Here is a 24,398-nt window from a genome sequence, read left to right on the forward strand (position 1 = left end):
CAGGGCTAGTTATGAAGTGGTGATGCTAATCACTAAACACTACCAGGGCTAGTTATGAAGTGGTGATGCTAATCACTAAACACTACCAGGGCTAGTTATGAAGTGGTGATGCTAATCACTAAACACTACCAGGGCTAGTTATGAAGTGGTGATGCTAATCACTAAACACTACCAGGGCTAGTTATGAAGTGGTGATGCTAATCACTAAACACTACCAGGGCTAGTTATGAAGTGGTGATGCTAATCACTGAACACTACCAGGGCTAGTTATGAAGTGGTGATGCTAATCACTAAACACTACCAGGGCTAGTTATGAAGTGGTGATGCTAATCACTAAACACTACCAGGGCTAGTTATGAAGTGGTGATGCTAATCACTAAACACTACCAGGGCTAGTTATGAAGTGGTGATGTTAATCACTAAACACTACCAGGGCTAGTTATGAAGTGGTGATGCTAATCACTAAACACTACCAGGGCTAGTTATGAAGTGGTGATGCTAATCACTAAACACTACCAGGGCTAGTTATGAAGTGGTGATGTTAATCACTAAACACTACCAGGGCTAGTTATGAAGTGGTGATGCTAATCACTGAACACTACCAGGGCTAGTTATGAAGTGGTGATGCTAATCACTAAACACTACCAGGGCTAGTTATGAAGTGGTGATGCTAATCACTAAACACTACCAGGGCTAGTTATGAAGTGGTGATGCTAATCACTAAACACTACCAGGGCTAGTTATGAAGTGGTGATGCTAATCACTAAACACTACCAGGGCTAGTTATGAAGTGGTGATGCTAATCACTAAACACTACCAGGGCTAGTTATGAAGTGGTGATGCTAATCACTGAACACTACCAGGGCTAGTTATGAAGTGGTGATGCTAATCACTAAACACTACCAGGGCTAGTTATGAAGTCGTGATGCTAATCACTAAACACTACCAGGGCTAGTTATGAAGTTGTGATGCTAATCACTAAACACTACCAGGGCTAGTTATGAAGTGGTGATGCTAATCACTAAACACTACCAGGGCTAGTTATGAAGTGGTGATGCTAATCACTGAACACTACCAGGGCTAGTTATGAAGGGGAGATGCTAATTGCGAAACACAGAAAGCCTTTTGCTGAGGGTGAATTTGTTAAGACATCAAGAGACAAGTGAGTAGCAGGGAAGCAGATTTAGATGAAAGCACAGATGGATCTGACGCAGCTCATTTGCTTATTCTTTGCGAGGAATAGAGAGGCCTTGCACAGAATATTTGTGTAGTTCTTCCAGGATCTGTAACCATTGGTAACCACTTAAAAAAAAAAGTGTGAATAATTTACAAGATCCAATAATAAGACACCAAATTATTATGTTTTTGTTTATATATTTCTCATAAATCAACACATAACAACCATTGTCTCTTGCAAAAAATAATGGTTGCTATGTTACAGGCAGCCATCCTGGAGGAAAAAGATCATTACACAATACATTCTGTGCAAGGCCTCTATTGATGATGTGAAAATTACAAAAGAACTGTTTGACCTCCAGACTCATAAGGGCCAGACAAGAGAGGTGGAGTAGAGTTATGTCCATCTCTTCAGTTCTTCACATTATTTTTTTTTAAGTCTTATTCACGTCTGCAAAACTTTTTTTATATATATATATAAATCAAACTCTGTGGGGAAAGAATTATCTGTGATATTGTGAATAAGTACGCAGTCACAGAATAAGAATAGAATTGGTTAGAATAAGGATAACAGAAAAACTTCCAAGTGTGAAGGGCACTTGGAACAATATTACATTTGTAGATGTGAGTTGTTATTTTCATATTCTCGACCTTCTGACTATCAACTGAACCTTTTTTTTCTGCTGAAACTGTCAAACCACGTACATCCTTTTTAAGCCGTCCTTTCTGTGAAAAATACTTGTCTGAGAAAATTCTGCGACACATAGCCTGTGTGTGTGTGTTGTGTGTTGTGTGTGTTGTGTGTTGTGTGTTGTGTGTGTGTGTGTGTATCATCCTGTACACAGTATGTATTCCAAGAAGGGATGTGCATCAGTTGTGATTGGAGGATCAAGAAGAGAGGGCGGAGTTTGGCATAGGTCAATTGTGACCCAAACACCATTTAAAACTAGAAATCTATGTGAAAGGTTGTTGTTGTCGTTGTTGTTGACAACAATGGCAGGGCCCGTAATTTTGTTCACAAACATCCAAATAAGTATCTTCTAGGCTTACATTTGGATCAGTGCCTCAAAATGATCTTATGAATGTATGAATGACTTATCGGAAGAGTTGTCACGGGGTGCGCTCCATGGGGAGCGTGTTTTCAGAGACAGGGCAGTCTATTTGCAGAGAGAACATAATATTAAGTAGAGTCCGCTACCCAAGACACATTCTCCTTGATTTGTACCACAATTTGGGACCCAAATTGGAGCGTGGAACAAAACACACGAATGCCATCCCGTGCACATTCAAGTTCTCCACCCTGGGATTTTTGGCCACCGGCACGGTCCAGCGTGAGATCGGGCATTTACCAACCCTCCATGAGCAGGATTATGACCGCAGTGTTGGATGTCATAATTTCCCCAACCCCCAACTACATACAATACCCATATCAAGGCAGAGGTTAAGAGAGGATTTTACGCCAGGTTAACCAACATCATCGGAGCAATAGACTGTACCCATGTACAGTAGGTGTCAAAGCTCCATCAATAAACAAATTCAGTTATGTGAATAGAAAGGGATTCCACTCGGTCAATGTACAGATAATCTGCTATGCGCATTTTGCTGATGTCGTTGCCGGTGGCCGGGAAGAACGCACGACTCATTCAGGCTAATTGTATTTAATTCAATTGTAATGTTATTACTGGGTTATCTTTAAAATATCACTTAAATGCAGGTGATTGGAGTTATCCACTGAAGCCATGGTTAATGACTCTGACCGAGCCAACAGGAGCGCAATTATAACAGGCTCACACGCGCACAAGAGCCATTGTAGAGAGCAATTGGCCTGCTGAAAGTTTGGCACGGGAATTGCTGCAGCAATTCAGAGGATCATACAGCAGTTTTAAGTAAATCTGACCATTCCTTCATATCCTTCTCACTAACTCTCATGCTTAACCGAAAGGTCTTCACCCCAACTCAAACCGTCTCACTCAGACGCAACCTGCCCTCCCTATCCCCCTCCACCCTCTCCTCTGACATACTATCCGCTCTACCTTTGAGTGACACCTTCTCTGCTCTCTCCTCTTTCTCTGCAGAAGACTTCGCGATCTTCTTTGAGGAAAAGGTGGAGAACATCCGCAGCTCCTTCTCCCAACCCCCACCCATTCCAAATGCTGAATCGAGAACCTCATCCTTCACTCTGTCATCTTTCTCTCCCATTACAGACGCAGAGACCCTGACACTGGTAACGTCGAACCGTCCGACTACATGCCAGCTGGACCAGCTACCCTCCCCACTCCTCCAGACCATAGCACCGGACATCCTCCCATTCCTAACTGCAACCATCAACTCCTCACTCAACTCTGGGGTGGTCCCTACCTCCCTAAAACAAGCCAGAGTCAAGCCACTCATAAAAAAAAAAAAACATGAACCCCACCGTCATAGGCAACTACCGTCCTGTCTCTCTTCTCTCCTTCCTTTCTAAAACACTTGAACGTGCTGTATCCAACCAACTTACTGCTTATCTCTTACAGAACGACCTCCTAGACACTAATCAGTCTGGCTTCCGGACTGGCCACTCACAGAAACGGCCCTCATTGCGGTCACAGAGGCACTTCACTTAGCAAAAGCGAAAGGCCTCTCCTCTGTCCTAATTCTCCTAGATCTATCTGCAGCCTTCGACACAGTCAACCATCAGATCCTCCTCACGGCCCTCGCAGGAATGGGAGTGGCTGGCTCTGTGCTGACATGGCTGACATCATACCTCAATGACCGCTCCTACCAAGTGTCATGGAGAGGGACCCTGTCGACCACCCGCCCCCTGTGGACGGGTGTCCCCCAGGGCTCGGTTCTAGGACCCCTTCTCTTCTCCCTCTACACTAAATCACTGGGTAACATTATCACGTCTCATGGCTTCTCCTATCATTGTTATGCCGACGACACTCAACTCTTCCTCTCCTTCCCTCCCTCAGATATCCACATCTCTGAGCGGATCTCGGCCTGTCTGTCCGACATCTCCGCCTGGATGACGACCAACCACCTCAAACTGAACCTAAGCAAAACAGAATTGCTCCACCTGACTGACCTTTCCATCACAGTCGAGAATGCAGCTGTGACCGCGTCCCCGACCGCCAAGAACCTTGGTGTTGTCCTCGACGACCAGTTGAACTTCTCTGCTCACATCGCAGCGACAACCAGAACCTGCAGATTCCTCCTGAGCAACAGAAGGATCCGCCCCTTCCTGACAAAAGAAGCCACCCAACTCCTCGTCCAATCAACAGTCATCTCCCGCCTCGACTACTGCAACGCACTGCTCGCTGGCCTCCCGGCCACTGCCACTAAGCCTCTTCAACTCATTCAGAATGCAGTGGCCCGCCTGATCTCAAACCTACCGAAGTCGGCCCATGTCACCCCACTTCTTAGGGACCTGCACTGGCTCCCCATTGCTGCACAAATCCGCTTCAAGGCCCTCGACCTAGCATACCGTGCGGCAAAGGGAACCGCTCCCGCATACCTCCGGTCAATGGTCTCTAACTACACACCCTCAAGACCCCTACGCTCTGCATCTTCTGGCCGCCTCAGACCTACTCCTATCCAAGCTCCGGGAGGGTCATCAAAGAGAAGTCGCCTATTCTCAGTCCTTGCCCCACAATGCTGGAATGAACTACCCACCCCAGTTAGGACAGCCGAAAACCGTCCAATCTTTCACCGTCGACTAAAGACACACTTCTTCAACCATTATCTGAATTAAAAAAAAAGATCTAACCCTAACTAACCTTACTGTCATGCACTTGTCCTAATAAACTAACCTACACTGTAGCACTCAACACTTTGATGAACATTGTTACTCAGCTGATAGAGTTGTGCCCTTCCTGATGACTTGTCGTACAGAACTTGTAAGTCGCTTTGGATAAAAGCGTCAGCTAAATGACTAAATGTAAATGTAAATCTACCCTTGCAAGGTCTTAATCTAACTTTAAAAAACCTAAACGAAAAAAGGCATTTATTTTGCAGTATATGTTATCACCGCAAGCGCAAAATCGTGGTTATGAGTTTTTATTCTCCATTGGGTTGCACAGGTAGCAATTTGCTTCAGTGACTTGTTCATTTCAGTCATTACAGTGCAAATGTCGGGTCAGCTTGTGATTTATTTCTGTCAATGTGCTGGTTCTGTTGGACTGCGTCAGTCAACACTCTTGGACGCTCCTTCCTCCTGGGTGTCCACTGGAATGGACAACTTCATTGGATTTATTTATTCTCAAAAACTATTTAAAATCATACAGTTAAATATTGTTTACAATAAAAAGCTGAATATTATTTTGTGTGTCATGTTTCCAAATAACATTGTTAATTCAATATGCGCCATCCACCTATATATACGTGTTTGCTCGCCAACCGTTGAACGCCAATCACGCATATATGTTATTTGGTCCGTTTTCCGATTTTAATATTCTATTCAGTGTCACGGACCTCTATGTTACCGTTAAAAGGCATACTGAGACCCAGAGAGTGCAGTAACGGCCAGATCCTGCTAGGTGGCAGTATTGCCCACCCTTTGAAACCCTGTTCCAGACTGTGTGTTACATCTAATCTCGTCCAAGCGGAGAACTTTGGTCCAGGCAAGTCTAACGGTTCACCCGATCACATTGGAACGCTTCCATGGCCCCTCGATGCATGTGTTGTGCCAGATTATGTCGGGGACCCGATGGACATCAATACTGGAAATCGCGATCAGACAATTGGAATATTCTTTTTGGAATAACCCAGATCAAAGGTAAGGACTATCTGACTTCAATTCCACCTTGAACCTACAATGATTTCCTATCGATCCAGTTGATCAACGTATGTAGTATTCAAAACGAATGCCGTTGATGACGATCAGAGCATCAAAAAACGACCCCCCCCCCCCCCTTTGATGCATTCGTGATGAAACAGAATAACTATTATATACTTTTTTTTTTTAACCTTCTCTTTCTCCAATTTTTCTCTGTTTTTCTCCCCGTCCCAATTTAGTCGTTGTGCCAATTCCCCCCCCCCCTCCCCTACCTGGTCGTTGTACGCATGTTCTCCCATGAGTCTGTACAAGGGCATCCCGAAGCCGATCGCACGCTTCCTCCAATACGTGCGGCGACTGCCAGTGACGTCTTTTCACTTGGCAGCGAGGACTCTCATTGGTGAAGTGTAACGCGTGGGAGGGCACGCTATCTCCACCAAGTCCTGCCCCCGCTGAGCAAGCGCCGAGACCTGACCTGTAGGCGTCGCTGTCCACAACGCCAGATTCCCACCCACCAGCTTCCCACCCCCTAATACTGCCAATTGTATTAGTATGAACGACCAGCTAAGCTGGTAGCAACGCAGAGAGCTGGGCTCGAACTAGGGCTGCACGATTTTGGGAAATAATGTAATTGTGATTTTTCTGACAGATATTGCGATTGCGATTACATTTGCGATTATATATATATATTTTTTTAAGCAGCCCCACAGAGGTTTATTGTAAAATGCGGCTTGCATCTGGCCTACGCGGTGGGTCTGTTCGGGACACAGAGTCTGAAAATGTTTCTTTTTACCTGGGAATCGATACCGGTACGGTACCCAACGGTACCTTTTTTTCTGTACTTTACTCTTCCTCTCTGAAGTCTAAACTTCACAACACACAATAAAACCCCTTACCTCCCTCTCCCAAACTGTTCCTCAGTAAAATCCTCAGTAAATACTATCAAACTCCTCTGATGTCAGACCAGATATGAGACGCGTGCACACACATACACACACACAGAAAAGGAGAATGGCTTAAATGATTTTAGAATACTTCAGCTAATGAAGTTAAATGTTTATTATCATCAACTATCCAGTTCGTTTTTATAGTGCAACGTTTTTCTACTTTTCTACATTAATTGAACCAGTAGAGAGAGAGAGATGTTTTCTCTGTCTTGAGCAGGGTTAGCTAGGAACAGCTTTCTTTTTTTTGTATCCACTTTTTCTCCCATTTTCTATTTTTCTCCCATCCCAATTTCGTATCGTCCAATTCAACCTTCCCCTGTCTCGAACGCTGTTTCTTGCCTCCCACAAGCCGGCTGCAATGTGGACGAAGCCATACATAGCACGAGTCCCCTCCGATACTCGAGGTAGCAGCCGTTGCATCTTTTCACCTGCGCGGCGTGATCTTTCAGCGTCAGGGGTATGCGCTTTGGAGGGGCGCCGCCCCCATCGCTTCTTGATTCTACTGCGCAGGCGCACCAACCGACCTGTAGGAGTCGCTGTCCACAACGTCCGATCCCCACCCCTCAGTTTTCCCTCCCCCTAATACTGCCAATTGTATTAGTACGGACGACCAGCCAAACTGAAAACAATGTGGAGAGCTGGGCTCGAACCCAGCGTCTCCAGCATTGGTGGTGAGTGCCTTGCCCACTGCACCACCTAGCCGCCCAAGGAACAGCTTTCTCAAGCTTCGCACCTTGGGCATGGAATGGGCTACAGGACCATTATCCACTTAGACACCCCGGTCTCTCTTGGTGAATTTAAATCTGTATTACATAACTTCCTACAAGAAGAATGTTGCTGCTTTCTGTATTCGGGGCCCAACTGCAACATTACTGTATTACCCTGTATTATACACTTTTACTATCATGTTGTAGACTATTCTGCTTTGTGTTTTTGTGTTTACATGTGATGTATTGTATATTGTATACATGCACATTTATTATGTTCTTGTGTGATGTATCGCACATTTTATTGCTGTGTGATGTATTGCAAATGTTATTGCTGTCATCTTGGCCAGGTCTCCCTTGCAAAGGAGATCTTGTATCTCAATGGGACTTCCTGGTTAAATAAGTTAAAAAATAAAAAATAAAGTTTTTAAGTTTTTTTTATTGCAGGCCCTGGCGATTTTTAATTGCATCCTTTCAAATCACGATTTCGATAAAAAATCGATTAATCGTTCAGCCCTAGCTCGAACCCAGCATCTCCTGCGTTAGTGCTAGCGCAATCTCCGCTACGGCACCTGACCGCCTATATACCTTTGATTTGGAAACAGTAGCGTGTCCAGGCGAGTAACGCGAATGCATTTAGCTAAATTCACATATCGCTCCATAACGCAGTTCCCAGGAATTAGCCAGTATCACTCTGAAACTATACAATATTCATGGCCCAGATGAGAAACATTTAAAAAAGCCTACCATGCATAATAATAATAATACATCAGATTTATATAGCGCTTTTCCTAATGCTCAAAGACACATTACAAAACAAACAATACAATACAGTTTTAGTAGAGAAAATAAAAAAATATATATAAAAAGGTGAGAGAGGAAGGAGTTCATGGGTTGAAAGCAAACTATTGGTCAATTGCCCCCAAATACGACTTTATAAAGCCCATGCTGTATGCATAGAACGCATATTTACAACCTCTCCTCTCCTCTCTTCTCTGCTCCACACCTACAAGTTCTGAGCACACTCTGGGTTTTAGCCACAGGGACCTTTCAGAGAGAGATGACAGGTGACATCCGGTATTTCCCAACCTACTGCACGATTGGCTCTTGACAAGCGTGCAGTCGTTCAGTATTGACAAATCCTACTTTGCTGGAACGATTTATTTCACACTATACAGTACGTATGTCTTTATTTGTCAACACACACACTCACACACATGCAATGAGCGACCCACAGGAACACACACAAACACATGCACTGAGTCGTGAGACACGTGTGTGTGTGTGTGTCATTTTGAGATTAGTCGCAAATCGCTTCCTGTTGAATGGATCAACTGTTTTACACACGCCTCATTCGCCTTATAAGGAGCTGGCGGGCGTGTCTGTATGCAAATTAATTGAGTGTGAATGAGCATTTCAGTTTAAGATCAGGTGGGATTCATCATTCAACACACCTGGGTAAGAACGGATTTGGACTTTAAGAACGGCTTGATGAATGTGGCGGTGGCTTTTCTTATTTTTCTCTTAACACTTTGAGCGCCACGCTTAGCCGTTATCTCTACCGCTAGATGGCCAGCTTGATAGTCGTTTCCGCGGTGTTTCACTCTATTTGCAAAGCTGTGTGTGTGTTCTGTATTATAGCTGTGGAGACAATGGTGTGGCTCATTTGACAGACATTACTTGTAGTGCAACATGAAAAAAATTGTTTGTTTCTACACACTGTAGTTTGTAGTTCATTACACGCTAAACATCGCGCATTTCCAAGATAATTCAGTCTTTTTTCATAGATCGCGAGATAAAACGCGTTATGTGCAATAAGCCCGAATCGTTCTGGTCGATTCCCTGAAGCCCCAAATACTCCCAAATCAAAGGTATATAACCAGTATATTATGTACCTTCACAAAACTCAAAACTGTGATCGTGTTTGCAGAGCATGTTTTACGTCCGGTGAAACACAGAACTGTGATCGTTTCAGTTTGTGATGTTTCAGATTCGGTAAAAAATAGACAGAATATACCTTACCTTAGCCAGAAGGTATTCCAAAAAGAATAATTCCAAGTGATCGCATCGCCATCGCGATTACCAGTGTATATGTCTATACACGTTTCGATGGTAAAATGCACTTAGGCAAGTTAACTCATCTTTGGCGCCCAATGTATTAACAGACAGGTAAGAAAGAATAAGAAAAATAATAAGAGAGTATTGGTGAATGAGGCCCATTGTGCCTATATGTATGAAATTGCTGATAAACTATGTCTTGTTTTGTAAGCTTGTCGTTGCTGTAAATAAGGGTAACCTTAGTGTCTTACGAGTTGAAATAAAGGTTTGAAATTAACCTTCCTGTCAATCAAAGGAGGAGATAGTTTAGTCCTAAGACTGACTGCATGTCTGTGATCCCACCATGCCTCATCACCTACTATGCCCAACTTTCCAGTAGCATAAGGAATAAAACTTGTAATCTTTCTTGTGTGCAAAATGACCTTTGTTTTCAGTGTCCGTTAGGATTTGAAACGCCTTGCAGCCTCTCCCTAGCTTAAGACTTTATCATGTAACACATCTGAAATGGAAACAAGGGATTATGGAGGGATAGAGAGAACCATTGCTCCCTAAACAAAGCATTCTGGAAAACAACTCAAACAGACAGGCTGACCTTCAGCTAACCATTGCTCCTTTGTCACTCAAACTCAATCTTTGTGTTTAAAGGACAAATAATGAGAAACAGTAACAGATTAGACTGCATCCAATAAAATGTTGTGAAGTGATAATTCATACATTTTTGTGAGCATTTATTTGGGATCATTATCATAAAGACAATCAAAAGCAGTTATGGGACAAAGAGTGGTGCTGTTCTCTAGCTCATGTGCTCTAGGCTACTTACTGCACCAAATTGTAGCAAAAACAATATCTGATAGTGCTGGCTTGTTTGTACCCGCACAGCTGAATTCAGAAAACACACTGAACTCCAAACAAGTCAATAATACAACATTGGATCAAGAATAAGTCGTCAGTTGCGTCAAGAAGATACAGGATTTGTTAATAATTTGTTTAGGCAAGTTAGGCAAGGCAGAGCCACCAACATCACTAAAGACTCCACCCACCCTGGTCACCCACCCTGGTCACCACCTCTCTGAACTGTTACCCTCTGGCAGACGTTATAGGTTCAGCCAAAAAAAACTCCAGACTCAGAGACACTTTCTTCCCCAAAGCAGTTTGCACTCAATACGAACATGAAAAGACACTGAGAACCATATGCTGCTATCCACCTGGCACTTTACCTTGCACTTTCCTATTATATGCAATATTGACTGTCAAGTCAAACTGGATCTCTAAACCTCCTGAACCCAGACATGACCCAGTCATGCCCCCCCCCCCCCCCACACACACAGTCAGGTCAAACTGCATGTGTCTGCATGCAAATGAGGGAAAATGTGAACGCGCCTGGAGTTGTGAATGAGTGACGTCAGTTCATTCAGCGGAGCACAGCTGCGAGCGTTTTCCCGCGTTCATTTCACGCGTTCAGGAATCCAGAGGAGGATTTCCGTATATCTGTTGGTACGAACTTTTTACCAACACGTTCCCGAATGAGGACCAATGTTTGCTGTCAGTCGGTGCAAGGAAACACACAATGGACAGCGCCTGATGCAACACTAGGTTAGATGTAGGGTCAGTGCCTGGTAATATGGTGACATTAGCTGTGGTCATTAGCTAGAATGGAGGTAACATAAACATTAGCACCACTCCTGTTGGGGAACAACCTCTACAGCGTGGACAAATCACCAAGCGCTGTAATCAGAGTAACACGTTGTTGTGAACTAAGTAATTCAATGTCCAGCGCCGGGGGGGTTGTTTCTGAGCAGTGCAGGCCAAGCTCTTCCTGCAGGTTTGAACTAGGAAAGGGGACAATCCGCACTCAGGAAACACGTTTAAATGGTTATTTTTTTATGCATAGCAGCAGACAATGTTTCAGCCTTCGTCAGCATTTCCATGCCTGGGCGGAAATGACATATAAACACGATACGTTGTCCAAAAATGGTATACAAGATTAGAAAATACAAGACTAGAAGATGGAAGATATAAAATAACACAAGGCTAGACTGGTGGAATTTATATCTTATAAGAAACCTCATTCAGTCCTTTAGGGAATCTAAGGTCTCTAGAGAGTGAATTCAATACACCCCTCTCTAAGAGCAAACGGTCCCTATTCCCTTCCTCTTTTCAAAGGATTCACTACTTCACTAGTTTGAAATCAGCCTACAAACCTCATAGCCTGTGGCATTGAAACGCCTGACTACAGGGGACTATTCACCATGATTTCTAATATTGCTCTTATGTTCAGAGACTCAGGTCCTCAATTCTCTCTTGGTTTTACAAACGGCAAAAAAAGGAAAAAGCATTTAAACGTGTTTTGTGAGTGCAGATTATGATTCCAAGTCTTGTGACTTGAGCGTACCGATCCTCTGTACTCGAGTGTTGTTTGAACTAACCTTCCGTGAGCGTGGAAGTCCAGCTGGAGGATCTTGTCCTGGTGAGAGACTGCTCTCTTGGCTCTCTGGTGACTGCTGTGCAGGGCTTCTCTGTCGTATGAAAGGCCCTCATAATGGTGGATGTATTTGTTCAGAGGTTTTCCATACTGACCTGGAACAGAGTTGATACAGTTGATTAAAATTCACATGCCCATTATTTTGTCACAAGGCGATGAGGAAAATCACTTAAAGCAATGTTTCATGTTGGTACAGCTAATTTCCACATGAATATTCATGCCAACGAATACATTAATCAACAGTAAGTCGCTCACATTAGTCATCTGTGTTCAGGCATTTATTTTACTATTAAAAACATAATTAAAAAAAAATATCCATTTTGCACTATGCATTCTTGTGCCATGGGCAAGTGATCATTGATTGATTGATTGATTGATTGATTGATTGATTGATTGATTGATTGATTGAAAACTTTATTAACAGATTGCAGAATGGGTACAGTACAGCTCAATACATACAATTGTTAAGGGGATGCAGACCAGAGAAAGACTTTCGTCTTGTTTACATCAGGGTCCCCCATTTTCAATTCATCATAACATATATGACATACACGACATACAGATAGACAGTACTGCTACATCTATACATTTATGACATACCAGATTTGCAAATACAGTACTGTTTGTGGTACAAAAATAGTCCAGAAAAGAGAGTATATACATTTGACGTAGAAACTGTACATTGGAGGAGGTTGGGTAGGTGCGGTGGGGGGGGGGGGGGGTGGGTGAGTGGGGGACACTGTACAACTGTACAAGCAAAACTGTACATTGGAATATTGACAAAACCATACTTGGTAATTTACTGTACATTGGAGGGGGTTGGGTTAGGACATTTACAGGGGCCAGTTTCAAATTGCAGTCTCCCGTAGGTCAGGGTTTCCGTTAGAAAAAATTGTTGCCGGTCTCAGGGTCCGGTAGATTTAAATCTACCGGTCAAATGAGAGAAATTCCGGTGAGAGTTTATTGAGCTTAAAAACAATTGATAGGCAGGCTATATAAAGAATGACATCCTCAAGGCATGTAGATTTATAATATTTTAACTTAAAACTAGGCTACTTTTGCGTATACAGTCATTATATTCCAAATAAAATAAGTCCAGAGACTCCGTGCTGCTGCCGACTTTAAATCAAATAGGTGTCTGTGGGCAGTCGGCCCGACATTAATAAACAGCAGTCTGTTATAATCACATTTTTATGAGCTAACGAATTCCGTTATATTGGACATTTGTATTAATTATATCAAGCGAAGAACTGAGAAATTTGGCAGAGAGAGACGGCAACATTATCGTGGGTTTGCGTGATGACTCTCCACCTCCCAACGACTTATTTGCAAGAGTATGCCGCTGCAGAGCCGCAGATTCAGCTGTTTTCAGGCCCTATCTGGGGACCGCTCAACAGCGCCCCCCACCCAACAGCTGAATTGCCAATGGCTGAATTGGAGTATTGCACTGTGCCGGCACAGATGGTGGATTCTGTGGCTCTGCAGGTGCATGCTTCTCGCAAACCCAGCACTAAGCTCCCGCTGACAACATTATTAGACCTGCTTGGTGAAGCAACGATGAAACAAATGTAATGATTGTTTCGTTCATCGCATAGGCTATTTAATTTTAGCCTATTTTAATACAATTCAAATAATCAAATTGTGCTTAGAGGGAATTATTTTCACCGGACATTAAGACCGGAGAGATTAAATATATCGGACTTCAACAGATTTTGCCGGTCAAATACCGGTAATTACCGGCTAACGGAAACCCTGCCGTAGGTGTTCTTTGAGAGTGGTTTTGAAAGTGGGTAGTGATTCACATTCCTTTACAGCTTTGGGTAGGGCATTCCACATTGATGTGGCATAATTGCTAAACGTGTTTAGTCCCTTGTTTGAGCCGAATCTGGGTTTAACATGATTTGTGGAGCTCCCTCTTGTGTTGTGATCGTGGTATTCACTGACCTTTGGGAAGTATTTTGACATGTACATGGGTACCTTGGTCGTGTAGTGTAGACCAGGCCCATTGCAAGTTGCTGTACTCTGTCGTCTACTCTAAGCCATCCTAGGTTGTCAAAGTGGGCAGGGGTGAGGTGGGTTCTAGGAGTAAGGTCAAGCAGTAGTCTGACCAGTTTGTTTTGAGATGTTTGTAATTTTGTTTTTAGCGCCTTTGGGGTGCTTTGGTACCATGAGGTGCAAGCATAGTCGTAGTACCCTTGAATGAGTGCTCCTGCCAGAGTCTTCAGGGTAGGGGTGGACGGTATAAACGGTATACGGTATAAACGGTATGAATTTACTCTACGGTATGGATTTTGACTATACCGAGTAACCGGTAGGGCAGCTCTAAAATAGCAATGACGTCATGTAACCACAGCGCGACTATTTCAATCGCATTTGCCCCTAAAAATAGATCGAATTAGTTATAGATAATAGATATGTGCAAACTGGAAAAAGTTATTTAGGAGGCTTCGCGCAGTGGGCGCACTGGGCGTGTCAACACGCAATTGTCATTTCATAATAAACACATATCACCGCGGCGCGCCGCGCACAGCAAGTTTCAATTTCAGTTCCTGGCATTTTTAACCAGTGGAGAAAGGTAAGAGATCTTACCTATCGTTTTTCTTATATGAATTATTCTACGTTAATAAAACATACCTGGTGATCAACTACAGTTTGCTGTAAACATTATGATATGTGTGTAGTGTTATGATAACGACGGGAGGACGGCTGCTGCAGCAGTGGATTTGCGAAATAGCATGCAGCTGCAGAGCCGCAGAGCCAGTGGCTCTTTCAGGTCTGGTCACAGGCCCGCTCAACAGCGCCCCCCCACCAAACGGCTGAACGACCTGAAAGAGCCACTGGCTCTGCGGCTCTGCAGCTACATATGCTTCTAGCAAAATCCAGCCCCGCTGTTTGCAATGGGAGCAGCACGGAGTCTCGACTCGGGACTTATTTTATTTGGAATATAATGACTTTATACGCAAAAGTTGCCTAGTTTTAAGTTAAAATATTATAAATCTACATGCCTTGAGGATGTCATTCTTTATATAGCCTGCCTATTAGGCAAAAAAAATTATTCTAACGGAAACACTGATACCGTGATATATACCGTTACCGTCTATGCTTCAAATTATACCGTGATATAAATTTTAGACCATACCGTCCACCCCTACTTCGGGGTATTCTTGTTTACCAGAGAGGAGATCCGGTACAAGAATCGAGTTTGTTGGTTGACTTTTTTTATTACATTGGATGCCATTTTGTCACAGGAAAGATTTGCCTCTAGGATGGAACCCGGGTAGGTAATTTCTAATTTCTTCTTTAATCATAATAATCAAATAAAAACATGCACATAGTAAGCTATAAAGCTATATAAAGAAACTACTAATAACGTAGGTATGGTGCTAAATGCAAGGTAGGCTTGAGAATTATGACCATGGCGTAGTCAAAGAGAAAAATAATATCTGGGTCCACAATGTCACGATTTGCACTAAAAGAGGGCCTATAGCTTTTGAATGAATGATCGTTGCATTTAAATAGCGATTTTCTAGACACTCAAAGCGCTCCCCACAATGTAGGGTGGAAATTGCCTCCTTCACCACCACAGGTAGCACCCAACCTTGGGCTACGCAAGCTCAATGGCTGCCATACACTGGCACCAGGCACACATTTTTGCATTTGTACTTTAGTTTTGTATATTTTGTAGTGTTTGGTCTTTATTCTTTTTACTTTTTTACTGTATGAAGCACAATCTGAGGGGGCTCATACAACCAAATATTTCACTGTAATGTACATGTACCTTATATATGTGACAAATAAAACAACTTGAACATCACACTACATAATGGCTGAGCGGCTCAGGAGATGATGTCGGCAACAGAGTCTTCATGATATTGTGTGGAGGAATGGAACACAAGTACTGCGGCTAAGGTAGAGAAATCACGATTACAAACTCATTCAAAACACTTAGCCAGCAACAGCTTCAGAGCTGCTCTAATCCACTCATTTTAGGTTTTATGAATATATATTTTCCTATTGTCAACTGAACACTATACGAAAAGACCAAAACCAAGAATGCATTTATTCTACTGACAAGTATGGTCCATGCAGCTAACACCAGATTATAGCTCATATCCACAAATCATACAAGTCAATTAAAATAAGAGGCCGGATTTGTCTCAAATTAAATAAATTAAAATGAATTGTGCGTTTCACTCTTTTGATGTGTTTCTTACACATTGTGCGCCATAAACGGCGTAAGTCGTTATTGCCCGCCATGCGTTGAACGCCAACAACGGCGTAAATCGTTTTTGGGATCAATATTTTATTTAATTTAATATTTTTTCGCCATGGCATTCATAACTTCATCCAGCCTCCCTCCGGACTGCAGCGGCACCCTGTCTGAGATTGCAACGCCTCAATACCGCCACCTGGTGGATGGTCAGGCGAGTTACACTCACAGCAAAACCGGAAGGCGTGTTGCTTTTTAACAGCGGAGCAGTGCAAGAATGTGACAATTTGACCATGTGACCGCGGCAACGCGGGAGAGCGGCAGTGCGGAAATAGGCTGTCTCTAAGACAAACTCTAACCTTAACCAGCTCCTTAACAGCGCCTAAACTTAACCGTTCTAACCTTAACCAACTCCGAAACAATGCCTAACCTTAACCTTAACCTTAACCATGCCTAACCTTAACCTTAACCATAGAAAGAATATTGCCATTCTCTAAGACAAACTCTAACCTTAACCAGCTCCTTAACAGCGCCTAAACTTAACCGTTCTAACCTTAACCAACTCCGAAACAATGCCTAACCTTAACCTTAACCTTAACCATGCCTAACCTTAACCGGCGAAAGAATACATGTTAAAAAAAAAATCACGTTAAAAAAAAAAATTTGATGGGATTCGAACTCATCAACAACGGACCGCAGGACCGCAGGACCGCTGCTCTGCCAGGTGAGCTGAAGCGCCGAATGAAAATCATGGCGGATTAGGGCGGTTACATAATTCCGCAAGCTCTGCCGCTCTGCTCTGCGGTTGCCGCGCCTGCCGCGGGGCGTGTCGCAGCCAATCAGGGAAAACGCGGAAGCAAAGGCAGCACTGCTCCGCTGTTATTAAGCAATAGGCAACCGGAAGTGGCGATCGGTGCATCGAGGAAATCCCTCCGGCAGTCATATCTTGTTACGTGGGTCCAGACAAACACTCAAGTGCATTTGGATCGCTTTCTAAACGCAATAATCGATATGATTTCGGCATTTATTGCACCATACAAACCGGAAATGGATCTAGGAGATCGATGTCAAATAATTGGGATATTTTTCCTCCAGTCTCATCGGCGAACGGTAAGAGGAATATAACGTTATTTTCAGCCCGATTGTTTATTCATTTCACTGCAAACCATCTTCTCAACATATCAACCCATACTAAATAAAGCCGTTACTGACGATCAAGGAATTATAAACGACCCCCCCCCCCCTTTCCTTCACGCATGATGAAGCATAATGTATACCGATCATATACATTTGAATTTTTTAATATAGCGTGTATAGGAAAGAAACGCCAATCGATAATCTATCATATGCGTCAGGGCCCATAACTAGCGTTTTTGGAATTACAGCTGAAAAGCTTAAAAACATACTTATATTCTGGACGGTATTAACACAACAATGTATGAATGAAAAAATATAACGTTCCCACATCCGGAACGATAGATAATCGATGTTGAATGGGCCATAGTAATGCAGATATAGCTATAATATTTAAAAAGTTATAGCACTGTGGGCAGCTACGTGGTGCAGTGGGCAAGGCGCTCACCGCGAATACTGGAGACGCTGGGTTCGCCTGTTCGAGCCCAGCGCTCCACATTGCTTTCAGTTTAGCTGGTCGTCCGTACTAATCAGGGCTGTACGCTAAGCTTTTTCACTAGGGGCACACTTGCCCCTAAATGAGAAATTTAGGGGCAAAGAATATTTTTTAGGGGCACATTTTTAAATAACTATTTTACCATTATAGTAGGGCTGGGCGATATGGCCTCGCCCTCTAAATGATATCGCGATATTTTTTGGCCATATCACGATACACGATATATATCGCAATATTTTGACATTTCCTCTAAAGCACTTAAAAATGCTTGATTTAACCCTTTGATGCATACAGTCACGCTAATATGATGATTATAATACGTCCCTGCAACATATGTTTGCATTATTAAACCATGAAGATGCTTTAAAAAATTATTTAATGAAAATGTACTAAGAGTAGTCTACTGACACACTAATAAAAAATGTATTTACATCTAAGACCATTTATATAAAAACTTTTGGGTGCCTTTTTTTTGCACAGTACTGTGTTTTCTATCCACTTTAGCCAAACACACACACACACACACATATATATATATACACACACACTACTGTGAGAAAATAATAATCACACACACAAAGGGATAATGGCTTATAGCAGACTTAATTATTTTAGAATATTTCAGATAATGAAATTAAATGTTTATAATCAACTATCCAGTTAGTATTTATACTGTCTGTAACGTTTGGCTACTTTAAATCATTGAATGTAGAGAGAGCTGTACTGTATTGTACCCATTCTGCAATCTGTTAATAAAGTTTTCAATCAATCAGAGCGAGAGAGAGAGAGAGAGAGAGAGAGAGAGAGAGAGAGAGAGAGAGAGAGAGGGGGCGAGAACGAATGAGAGAGCCAGCCCCCCCCCCCCCCCCCCCCCCCGGGTTTTGTTCTAGGTTCGCGTTTTGATCGTCTAAGCTGCCGTAGGTGATGACGTCACACTCGAATGTAAACAGGACGCGTTTAACAGACGGAGATGGAAAGTGGATGATATACAGTAACAGAAACAAATAACCAATAAATATGAAGTTATGTTTAAACTTCTGTTGTCAAGCGTTGTCAATATAACCCACCCCCTTTCCTCCCGAATGGAACTAGTGTTGTGGAGTCCGCTTTGACTGGTGTCCAGGGTTAGCAGCAGCTTAGCATAATCCTAATGGATACCGTGGATAGCAGCTAACGTTAGCCCATTGCTTGTGTCAATCAAATTGCATGTTATTAAAGGTCCGCGCTGGTCTGTCTAATGAAATTACAACCGCAACATTATGCCCTGGTTGTAGGCTAATGTTTTATCCAATTTGTATGGATTAATTTAGGAGTGAAATGCGAATGAAGGGTTGCAAATGCAATCACTACTCGCAAGCTTGCCCCCAGATGATATTTTCCACTCGCACCGGCCAGATTAGGGGGCAATTTGCGACGAGATGATCGCAGTGTACAGCCCTGCTAATACACATTGGCAGTATTAGGGGGTGGGAAACTGATGGGTGGGGATCGGGCGTTGTGGACAGCGACTCCTACAGGTCGGTTGGTGCGTAGAATCAGGGAGCGATGGGGGCGGCGCCCCTCCAAAGCGCAGACCCCTGACGCTGAAAGATCGCGTGAAAAGATGCGACTGCTATTACCTCGAGTATCGGGGACTCGTGCTATGTATGACTTAGTCCACATTGCAGCTGGCTTGTGGGAGGCAAGAAACAGCGTTCGAGACAGGGGAGGGTTGAATTGGATGATACGAAATTGGGATGGGAGAAAAATAGAAAATGGGAGAAAAAGTGGATCCAAAAAAAAAAAGTTATAGCCCTGCAAAGAAGGTAAACATTTCCATAGGTTTACAGTGCTGGCAGGCGCCCAATGTGTTAAAGGATGGATTCGAGTCCAAGATTGATTGAAAACTTTAATTAATAGATTGCAGAATGGGTACAGTACAGTTAGTGCTGTGACAAACTGTCAAAAAGGGCTTTAGTTTTTGAGATACCCCTACCGGAGGTAGAACAAAACACAACATTGTTTTTCCTCATCTCTAAGGTCTCCCATATATGAAATGGATTCTTGTATAAAAATATTTTACTGCAAAAATAGGTAAATTGATAGATATTGTTATACACCCCCAAAGGAAAAAATAACCAAAATATAGCCTGGCCGTATGGGAGTTGAGACATATAAACTCATGTAGATTAATAATACAAGCTCCAAGAGCTTTCAAAATTGGCATGCTAGCAGTCAGACAGTTGCTTAACATAATAGAAAAACCTGGATGTGAATATCTTTATGCATGTAGGAAATATATACCTATGTACACATACTTAAAATAAGCGGAAATGTAAAAAATTAATATCTCTGCAGAATGTTCTCATTTACTTTGTAGTACCTCTGCCATGGATTGTCATAGAAACACAGATGAGGGCTTTTCGGAAAGGTGTGGTTGTGCTGAATCCAGCAATACCACATGTGTAAATATAGCATGCATGGTCAGGGACTTACATCAGTAAATGTATGAGGTGTCCTAAATTAAAGAAAATGAAACATTTACATAATGAAGTCTTCAGTCCAAAGCCCATTATTATCAGTGGTGAGAAGCATGTTGACAAATTCAATGTTACTGCTATGTTCACACCAGCAGAGTGCAGTCGAGCCTGCACTGCTTACAGTTTATTACAGTTGTGGTGTGGTCAATAATTGGCTACTGTTAGGCTACCAGTTGGATCCTGCTGTAGCTAGCTGCATCATTGTCTTCATGGATACTTCATAACTTGACAGGTAAATCATTGCAAATATTATGTGATGTGAATATGCTGAGACTAACTTTCCTAATCTAAGTAGCTAAATAGCCTAGCTTAACTAGAAAGTGGTTAAGTAGTAGTAGTTAAGTTGAGTAGGCTATGATTAGCACAATTCTTACGGCTAATAATACCATAACGTTAGGTTACATGTGTAATTCAACATTTTATTACATGCGTGTGAAAATACTAATTCTGAAATGTATATTTTTCCTTTTTACTAGTCTCTTGAAACAATGGAGAATGTCTTACAGACATTGGATCAAAATCTGTGTATCATCTGTGGGAAACATTTGGAAAAAGGCAAGAAAAAAGATCCCTACATCCAAAGGCCCACAGTAGAAGGCCTCCAACGCATACTTACTGTTGCTCAGCAGAGAGATGATGATGTTCATAAAACCCTGGCTCCATATACAGATGACATACTTTCCTCAAAAATAAATGTATTATATCATGTATCATGTAGAGCAAAATACTCCAGTAAGACCAACATCAGTGAGCATCAAGTTGTAAATGTTGAGAATGAGAGCCTACCTGCGACTGAGTAGGGTTGATACAACATCATTTAACATACGAAGAGTTTAAGTTTAAGTTTAAGTTTAGTCCTCTGACTTCTGTCTCTCTCACTCACTCACTCACTCAACACACACACACACACACACACACACACACACACACACACACACACACACACACACACACACACACACACACACACACACACACACACACACACACACACACACACACACACACACACACACACACACACACACACACACACACACACACACACACACACACACACACACACACACACACACACACACACACACACACACACACACACACACACACACACACACACACACACACACACACACACACACACACACACACACACACACACACACACACACACACACACACACACACACACACACACACACACACACACACACACACACACACACACACACACACACACACACACACACACACACACACACACACACACACACACACACACACACACACACACACACACACACACACACACACACACACACACACACACACACACACACACACACACACACACACACACACACACACACACACACACACACACACACACACACACACACACACACACACACACACACACACACACAGAGCTCCCTCCCCGGGCCCCTGTCCTATAAGGTATTGGCTTGTGTTGCTACACGGACACATTTGTATGTTGCACCACAGTACTTCCTGGCTTACAGAGACTAGTAAACAAACACTCTGTGTCTTATTATATGTGAACTAAAGAGTACAAGGTTTACACAACAGCCCCCACCTGCTGTTTTATTGTATTTGTACCTGTACTATCCGCTGTCAGCTGTTTATCTCTCTTTGTGAGCTTGATTAAATAGCGTTAGCTCACGTTAGCTAGCGTTAGCTCCGCGGCTAATTTTAGCTCACCCTGAACTAAATCAATGACTAGGTTCTAAAGCATTCAAGTAGTTTTCACTGCACATAGAAGTAGCCAAACAGCGGGAGCATTTCGGGAGCATATTACCAAAACCCAGGCAATTTCGAGCCCTTAAGGAATCAAATAGAGTCTGCCATGGCTACATGCTAACGCTAACATTATTGCGCAACTGTAGGAAAACCCTGGCAGCTATAAGGGAATCGAAAGTCACGGGAGCCACACGGTTCCAGGCATCGGCCAATTAGGAACCAACCTAGCATTAGGTGAGTAGTAGTAGCCCACTATTAGGACGTGAAATACTGTCTACTTAAATTTATAAAATATCAACCTATCTATCTATCTATCTATCTAATAATGAGACAATATGCAAATAAGATAATACTAATAATTGTCACGGTTCCCCGTATATGAAATGAAAGTGGCTTGCAACTTTACTGCTGGTAAAATCACTGTTTATTTCTCGTTTAGCATAGTATTACATTCCACTTCTATAAACAATCAAAGTCCTACCGTAAGAGCCTCATACGGGTCAATTAAACCTTTTTGATTAGTCTTTCCTTCGAGCTAAGTTGGACTGAACATTTCACTGTCAAAAGCGCAAATGTAAATAAGGTTGCGTCGCAACACGGTTTTCAAAATAAAGGTCACATATACAAATACCTCTCAATTCTTATTAAAAAAAGTCCCGGATATACATAAACATTAATTGGCATAGATCTCTATAAACGGCCCAACACATTGATCACTTTAGGCACACACTGAAACCAGTAACATCACAAATATGAAGCAGGTAATTACCCATACAAATAATAAATCTTTCATGGGGTTATTTACAATAATAATTCATTTGATTTCTAAAGCACTTTTCATTGTGAAACAAATGTATGCAGAGTTTCTTGTCCTCCTGATTAATGCAATGGTGTGTGTGTGTTGTGGTGATCTCATTCAAGGAGCACTACACAAGCGCGCGCACACACACACACACACAGTTTGTTGTTTTTGTTCTATTAGTGATTTACACACTTTCTCAGTTGGTTCATTATAAAAGATACAAACCTGAAAACAAACGCACTTAAATGTTAAATAAAAGGACCACAGTAATGAGGCAGGAGGAACATATTTTTTTAATAATGGTAAAATTGTTATTTAAAAGTTTGCCCCTAAAAGATATTTTTGGCCCCTAAATTTCTCATTTAGGGGCAAGTGTGCCCCTAGTGAAAAAGCTTAGCGTACAGCCCTGAGATAGTGCAAAAAAAATTATTATAAAAAAAAATATATATATATATTTATGACTAATCGACGCAAACATTCTGCGTCGACGAGTTTTTATGATCGACGTCGTCGATTATGTCGACTAATCGTTGCAGCCCTAATCTGCAGTAACACCCCCTCTATGGTTGTAGCGCAACCATTCGCTCAACAACAAAGTGAGTGGAAATACCAGACACTTCCTCAAGCGGGTTTTGACAGAGAGAGGCAGAGAACGAGTGAGCGAGAGAGAGGGAGAGAGAGAGATAAGAGGGACAGGAGCTTCTGTCGGGGAAACACACACGCATTTACACTAGGGATGTGCATCTCCATCACTGAGGCCGATGCGATGCGCATCTCGATACGGTGCCAACAATACGATACATTAACGATACATGTGAAGCACCGGGCGATGCGATACGATTCACCCCTGTTGAGATACGATACGATTTGATTCAACGTAATGCGATTCAGGGCGATACGATGCGATTCAACACGATGCAAAATAATGATAACATTTTATGGTATGACAGAGGATTTGGCTGTATTCCATATATGCAGCTTATATTATTATTAAAATTAAAATAATCTACTGTAAAACAATTTATATAAAAACTCTTGGGTGCCTAAGACTTTTGAACAGTACTGTGTTTTCTATCCACTTCAGCTAAAAACACACACAATGTATATATATATACACACTACTGTGAGACAATAATAATCACACACAAAGGGATAATGGCTTATAGCAGACTTAATGATTTTATAATATTTCAGATAATGAAATTAAATGTTTATCATCAACTATCCAGTTAGTATTTATATTGTAACGTTTGGCCACTTTAAATCATTGAACGTAGATAGATAGAGAGAGAGAGAGAGAGAGAGAGAGAGAGAGAGAGAGAGAGAGAGAGAGAAAGAGAGAGCGAGAGAGAG

General features: G+C 42.4%; 1 protein-coding gene across 2 annotated transcripts in view; it reads right to left on the reverse strand.

The window, feature by feature from the left end:
* adam10a (ADAM metallopeptidase domain 10a) overlaps positions 1-24,398 on the reverse strand; it is a 361,448-nt gene that overhangs the window by 319,211 nt on the left and 17,839 nt on the right. Inside the window, exon 2 of one of the 2 annotated variants that reach the window (XM_084321679.1) lies at positions 12,068-12,218. The exons of the other annotated variant lie outside the window; for it this stretch is intronic. Within the exon in view, the coding sequence (XP_084177805.1) occupies positions 12,068-12,218 (151 nt within the window). The remainder of the gene's footprint in view (positions 1-12,067; positions 12,219-24,398) is intronic. 2 annotated transcript variants of the gene reach the window in all.

This window comes from Notolepis coatsorum (genome assembly GCF_963971535.1).
Source record: "Notolepis coatsorum genome assembly, chromosome: 1".
NCBI lineage: Eukaryota > Metazoa > Chordata > Actinopteri > Aulopiformes > Paralepididae > Notolepis > Notolepis coatsorum.